General features: G+C 46.2%; 1 protein-coding gene across 2 annotated transcripts in view; it reads left to right on the plus strand.

Annotated features, from left to right (window-relative positions):
• LOC137547340 (zinc finger protein 11-like) overlaps positions 1-7255 on the plus strand; it is a 31628-nt gene extending 24373 nt beyond the window's left edge. For both annotated transcript variants that reach the window (XM_068270834.1, XM_068270835.1), the window contains exon 5: positions 4665-7255. In XM_068270834.1, the coding sequence (XP_068126935.1) occupies positions 4665-6682 (2018 nt within the window). In that variant the 3' untranslated portion in view covers positions 6683-7255. The remainder of the gene's footprint in view (positions 1-4664) is intronic.
• The last annotated feature ends 301 nt before the right edge of the window (positions 7256-7556 follow it).

Here is a 7556-nt window from a genome sequence, read left to right on the forward strand (position 1 = left end):
ATCTCCTCCCTGCTGGCCCGCAGCTTCTGATCCCCAGGATGCCAGGTATGTGCTGCACCTCCTCCCATAGCATCTCCTCCCTGCTGGCCCGCAGCATCTGATTCCCAGGATGCTGGGTATGTGCTGCACCTCCTCCCATAGCATCTCCTCCCTGCTGGCCCGCAGCATCTGATCCCCAGGATGCTGGGTATGTGCTGCATCTCCTCCCTTCTGGCCTGCAGTATCTGATCCCCAGGATGCCAGGTATGTGCTGCACCTCCTCCCATAGCATCTCCTCCTTGCTGGCCCGCAGCATCTGATCCCCAGGATGCCGGGTATATGCTGCACCTCCTCCCATAGCATCTTCTCCCTGCTGGCCCGCAGCATCTGATCCCCAGGATGCCGGGTATGTGCTGCACCTCCTCCCATAGCATCTCCTCCCTGCTGGCCCGCAGCATCTGATCCCCGGGATGCCGGGTATGTGCTGCACCTCTTCCCATAGCATCTCCTCCCTGCTAGCCCGCAGCATCTGATCCCCAGGATACCGGGTATGTGCTGCACTGGCGCCGCATCACTCACCCGCTCTCAGCAGATTAGCAATGGGATCACCAGCCACACGTGAAGTCCTGCTTCCTTTCTGACTACAGCGGTGCCTCTTGCAACCTGGCAGAATGTAACAGGTCACATGAGGCACTGCTGTAGCCATGGATACAGGGTGCTGGATGGGCAGATGGAGATCCCATCACTTGAACGTTGAGAGCAGGTGAGTGAAGTGGCACCGTGCATCTAGGGAGGGGGAGACGGGGAGTGCGAGGAGGGGGACATTTGGGGAGGGGAGCCGACTCATGCCACCCTCTAATTGTTGCTGCCCTAAAGCACATGAATCATGTTGCTTCATGGAAGAACTGCCCCTGCTGACATTGGGCCTATACTGGAAAATGCTAATGTGGAACATACAGTAGTCCGACACAGAAAAACATGACTGTTGCTAGGGCCGGTAAGATCCAGCATGGCATCAGCAACTTTAGATTAACTACTTGAGGACTGTAGGCTTACACCCCCCTAGTAACCAGGCTATTTTTTACAATTAAGGCCACTGCAGCTTTAAGGCCTCGCCGCAGGGCTGTACAACTCAGCACACAAGTGATTTCCCCCCCCCCCCTTTTCTGCCCACCAACAGAGATTTCTGTTGGTGGGCTGTGATCGCTCCCTTGATGTTTGTTTATTTATATATATATATATATATATATATATATATATATATATATATATATATATATATAATTATTTTTTATTTTATTTTTAAATAAATATGCCTATTTTTTTTCTTTAAATCCCTCCCCTCCCTCCCCCTGCCAGCCTATCAGCGCGATCGGCTGTCATAGGCTTTCCTATGACAGCGGATCGCTTCTACGACAGCCATGTCACACGGCTGATCCCCAGTACAGTGCTGACTGCAACAAACGAAATTGCTAACTCCCAGCTAGAGCAATTTATCTGGTCAGCAGACGCCAGTCAGCCAATCCGGTGCACTATTATACACCCTTTGCCTGCTGTACCAAATCTCTCTGGAATTGCATAAATTGGCATTCAGGTGGGAGGCTTTGGTTGGACGCAATCATAGATTGCATCGGTTACAGGGACGCCCCGTGTAGGCACATCTTCCACATGGTCCCCTCCCTAACCACGCACCTGTCAACCGCATCCTGGAAGCTGCAAAAAAGGAATTTAAAATCACAAACACTGGTTCACATGACAGCCCAGGGGCCCCAGGTCTCTCTCACTCACTGGGGCCCCCAAACCACCATGCGACACCTAGAGGGAAGTGCAGGCGAGCCCTGGACCTCTCACCTCCAGGGAATTCACCCTCACTGCCTCTGAACTGAATGCTAACTGCAACAAACACAATTGCTAACTCCCAGCTAGAGCAATTTCCTGCCTTTATCTGGTCAGCAGATGCTAGTCAGCCAATCAGGTGTACTATTATACACCCTTTGCATGCTGTACCAAATCTAGCAGGAATTGCATAAATTAGCATTCAGGTGGGAGGTTCCGTTTGGACGCAATCGTAGATTGCATCGGCCATATATCGCAGTGCTGTATGGTGTAAATAGACGGCAGTTTCGCCATCTAACAGTCCCTAGCGGTGCTCACCGCCGGGAGACTGATGGCGGAGCAGAGCTCTGTCATTCAAGCGGGGATCCCCAGCAAAAGACGCCCACAGGACTGCACGCCAATTGGCGTGATGTGGTCGTTTAGTAGTTAAAGTGCTGGACTAAGTCCAACACTCTGATTGCCACCACACAGAGGGTCACACAGAGGGTAGGCTGGAGAAGCTGATGGGCCAAACCGTATATGGGGACACTTAGAGGAGAACTATCATGAAAACTTGTAAAATATAAACTGTAGATTTCTCCCACAGTAAAATGCACTACAAATTACTTTTTTTTAACCTATATCACTGTCACAGTAGGCAGTGAAAATATGACAGATCTGACAGGTTTTTAGAATAGTCCATCTCCTCATGGTGGGGATTCTCTGGGTTTCCTTTATTTCCAAAAGCACTTGCTGAATGGTGGCATCTTTGGATAGGTCTTTTCTAGGAGTGCTTTTGTAAAGAACAAAGGAAATACTGAAAATCCTCCACGAGGAGATGGACTAGTCCAAAATCTGTCAGGTTTGTACAACCTACTGTAAGTGAGACCAACAAAGGAAAAAAGTAATTTATAGCACATTTTACTCAGGAGGAAATGTACAGTTAATATGTATGTATGTTAAATGTTTACAATTTTCCGTAATTGTGGTTCTTTAAGAAACACCAGGTATGGGTACCAGGTATGTTTTGATTGAGTTCAGGTTTGCTTTAAGAGATTGCAGGTGTTAAAAATGTTACAAAGGCTCCTACCCTGTGCCGCTATATGCAGCTGGTAGGAGTCTCTAGACAGCCTTGTGGAAACAGTACTCCAAACACATTTGCAAAGACGTGCAGTCTGAGCTTGCTGTCAGTTTTGGATATTCTCAGCTGGCTGCAGATCAAATAGTTAAAAAAAATGAATAACGTGGAAGCCTTAGTTGATCCTTCAATATTCTTTTTGTATATGCAAATTATAGTAAATTTGCATTTTTAGCAATGTACATTGATTTGTGTAGGGATCTTATGTACTTTTGCAGTAAATATATTTAAAATGCCTGGCTGGCTGCATCCTGTTGCTGAATTTCCTGAAGAAAAAACTGTCCAGACTCCTCCTCCTTTCCCTCACCTCCCACTTTTGAACTTGGAGGTAGGCAGGAGCCAGTCTCTCCCTGGAAGCACAGATCACTTCATCTCTCCCACCTCCTTCCTCTGCTAAGAAATTAACTCTCTGTGGCCAGGACTGCAGCTATTTTTCAGTGTCATAATGATAAGAGTCTGCTGAGCTGCAGTGCAGACAAGAAAGAGTTAATATTTTAGGAGCAGAGGGAGGAGCTGAAGAGTAAACGCTGATCTCCAGCTGGGAACCCCCTCTGCCACTTCCATACTTTCTAGAGAGATCTATGGATCACACTTTTTTCCACTGGAACGGGTGCATCAAATTTTTTTTTTTTAATTAACAACCGTCAGAATACAAGCCAACAATAATGGTAACAATGAGGAGTATAGTAATATTATGCACATACAATTACAGACATCTTAATCGGCATGGGGAGAGGGGACTCCCCTGTCTGGTACCATTTGTTATTATGAATCTTTTGGGTGCATCAAATATAAAGTGTGTGAGTTATGGCAGAGTCTCTTTTAAAAATGTAGCTTTCTTAAAGGAACAACTATCAAAACAGGAGCATTTGTAAAACTGTTTTAGTACACCAGTAAGCGTAAGGTCTTGTTCACAGTATGGCCCATTGCCTGTTAAGTTTTCTCCCAGGATATATTTTTAAGCATCATCAAAAAAAAATACATTTAACCTCTTAGATGTCGTGCACAACTTAACCCTTATGAGAAAATCCAGAACATCAGCACCGGTGACACTTTGACTTGTTCCTTTGCCAAACTCTACTGAAATGCTGTGCAGCCAAGTGACCGGCAATAGCTTTGCTTGGCCTTGTAAAAAGAGTAGTAGCTAGCGGAGCTCCTCTGCTATCTCTCCTGACACTGCATCTAATGGTCAATACATGGTACTACATTTTTACATACAATTGCTCTAGTCTCCCTAGTCCATATGCATTATAACAGGAATAATAAGAAAAAAATGGGAAAAAATCCATTATTTCTCAGTCTTCAGTAATTTTAATTTTAAAATAAAATGTGCTACTGTGGATAAAACCCACACATTTTATTTGCCCATTTGTCCCGTTTATTGCAACATTTAAATTATATCCCTAGTACAACGTTTGGTGACAATATTTTATTTGGTGGGCGATCGCGGCGGAGTAAGCATATCTATGCCCCTGAGGCTAAGATGGAGTTTCAAGGGGCATGGAAATACTATACTAAAACCAGGAACTGGTTATAGTGATAGCCTAGAAAGAAATTGGATGCTACATGCATTTGTAAAATTTGGGTCACTAGTTTATGCCAGAGAAACCTTGTTTTGGTGCATCAGAGATCCAACCTAACAATTGAGGTGGAGATATTGTACGATAAATGAATGTTCCATCTCCATTTCTCAGTATTGCCTGATGCATCACACACTGTTCTCCTGTTCCAGGAAACGCCCATCACCGAGATCACGGGGCATATAGAGGAACGGCTCTCTCTAAAGGTGTGAAGTCTTACGAGAAATCACAGGCTGCCACCTCAGATATCCATCCGGCATGTCACCAAGTGAACACAGCAACAGGTCCATCTAATCTGGAGGAGTCTTCTTCTGATCCATCGCTTAGAGACAGTAATATCCATTTATGGCCGGAACACAGCAAATGTAACTCTGAAGCATCTCTTACTGTGAACCAGAAGACACCGAAGCGGCCGTGGTTGTGCTCAGAGTGTGGGAAATGTTTCAGATGTAAATCAGCTTTTGATGCTCATCACCAGAAAGTTCACACCGAGAAGCCTTTTGCTTGCTCTGGGTGTGGGAAATCGTTTAGATTACAGTCAGATCTTCTTAAACATCAGAGAATTCACGAAAGGCCATATGCTTGTTCTGAATGTGGGAAGTCATTTGTATCAGAATCATGCCTTGTTATCCACCAGACTTTCCACACTGGCGAGAGGCCCCACGAATGTTCAGAGTGCGGGAAGCCCTTCCAAACCAAGTCAGCACTTGTCCAACACCAGATAGTTCATACCAGTAAGAGGCCTTATGTGTGTTCTGAGTGTGGGAAATCATACAAACAAAAGGGCCATCTTGTTGGCCATCAGTTAGTTCACACCATGGAGAGGCCCCATGCTTGTCCTGAGTGTGGAAAAGCTTTCACAACACGATCGCTGCTTGCTAGACATCAGAGAAGTCATGGTGGTGAAAAGCCCTATGCCTGTTCTGAGTGTGGGAAATCATTCAGAACAGATCAAGTACTTGCTAGGCACAAGATAGTTCACTTTGAAAAGAAGCCCTTTGTTTGTACTGAGTGTGGGAAAACATTCAGATGGAAATCACGCTTTGTTCTTCACCAGAGGCTTCACACCGGTGAGAGGTCTTACGTTTGTCCGGTGTGTGGGAAATCATTTGCGTCAAACGGGTCTTTTGTTAGACACCAGCTAACACACTCAGATCAGAACCCTTATCCTTGCTCAGAGTGTGACAAAACATTTGGCTCGAGGTCAGTTTTAGTTGTACACCAAAGAGTGCACACTGGTGAGAAGCCCTATGCTTGCCCTGAGTGTGGGAAATCATTTACGTCAAACGGGTCCTTTGTTAGACACCAGCTAACACACACAGGTCAGAACCGTTATCCTTGCTCGGAATGCGGGAAAACCTTTGGCTCGAGGTCAGTTTTAGTTGTACACCAGAGAGTGCACACTGGTGAGAAGCCCTATTCTTGCCCTGAGTGTGGGAAATCCTGTATTACAAAGTCAGATCTTCTCAAACACCAGAGAATTCACAAAAAGCCATATGCTTGTTCTGAATGTGGGAAGTCATTTGCATCAAAATCATGCCTTGTTAGCCACCAAGCACTTCACACTGGTGAGAGTCCATATGCATGTTCTGAGTGCGGGAAACCCTTCCAATCAAAGTCAGCGCTTTTCAGACATGGGAGCGTTCATACCAATGAGAGGCCTTATAATTGTTCTGAGTGTGGGAAGTCATATAAAACAAAATACGATCTTGCTGGCCATCAGTTATTTCACACCATCGGGAAGCCCCATGCTTGTTCTGAGTGTGGAAAATCTTTCAAAACACGATCACTGCTTTATGCACATCAGCGTTCTCACACCAGTGACAGGCCCTACAAATGTTCCGAGTGTGGGAAATCATTCACGTTAAACTCTTTCTTTGTTAAACACCAGCTGAAACACCTAGACCAGAAGCCTTTTACTTGCTCTGAGTGTGGGAAATCATTCATCTCGAGGGCCGGTTTTGTTGGTCACCAGAAACTGCACACTGGCGTGAAGCCCTATACGTGTTCTGAGTGTGGGAAATCATGCAGAGAAAAGTCAGCCCTCATTAAACACCTGAGAACCCACACCGGGGAGCGGCCCTATGCTTGTTCCGAGTGTGGGAAATCATTTACCGTAAAGTCAAACCTCTTAAAGCACCAGAGAGTCCACACTGGGGAGAGTCTCTAAGCAGATTGTAAAATGCTCTCCGAAACAAATCCAGATCTGGTTGCTCCCCAGACTGCACCAGTTAGAGGGCCTATGCTTGGTTTGAGTGTCAGAAGTTGTCGTTCACAAATTAGATTATAACAGTGAGAAACCTGTTCTGAGCGTCAGAAAACGATTTTACACAAAACGCTCCCACTTCTGAGTTGTTATCTGAGTGGACATGCCAGTGAAAGGACTTGTTTAGCATGGACAGCTGGACTGCACACTCACCTTGGGGTTCAGCCTCCAATCAACACGTGTCTTTCACCGGCTGTTCAATACAGTCGAATGGAAGTTTGTAACCACATGCCTGATGTATTGTGCAGTTACACCTCAGCAAAAATGAAAAAGCCCTTCTTATCACTTGGTGGCAATGCTGTGCCTCATTCAATGGGTGCCTCCCCACTGCCCTTCCCTAGTGCCTGACAGGTGGTGGATTCACCATCTGCTGCTCCTCGTGTGAAGGAAACCTTCGGCTGAGCTTTGTGTTAGGCAGAGGAGAGGAGAGGGATTTTAGTGTGAGGCAGAGGAGAGGGAGGTTAGTGTGAGGCAGAGGAGGGGGAGGTTAGTGTTAGGCAGAGGGGAGGGGGAGGTTATTGTTAGGCAGAGGAGTGGGGTAGGTTAGCAAAAGGAGAGGGGAGGTTAGTGTTAGGGGAGAGGGGGAAGTTAGCGTTAGGCAGAGGGGAGGTTAGTGTTGAGGAAAGGGAAGGCTAGTGTTGAGCAGAGGCGGAAGTTAGTGTTATGCAGTGGAGAGGGGGAGGTTAGCGTTAGGCAGAGGAGAGGGGTACGTTAATGTAAGAAGAGGAGAGGTTAGTGTTAGGCATAGGTGGGGAGAGGTTAGTGTTAATTAGAAGAT

This window comes from Hyperolius riggenbachi, chromosome 2 (genome assembly GCF_040937935.1).
Source record: "Hyperolius riggenbachi isolate aHypRig1 chromosome 2, aHypRig1.pri, whole genome shotgun sequence".
NCBI classification, from domain to species: domain Eukaryota; kingdom Metazoa; phylum Chordata; class Amphibia; order Anura; family Hyperoliidae; genus Hyperolius; species Hyperolius riggenbachi.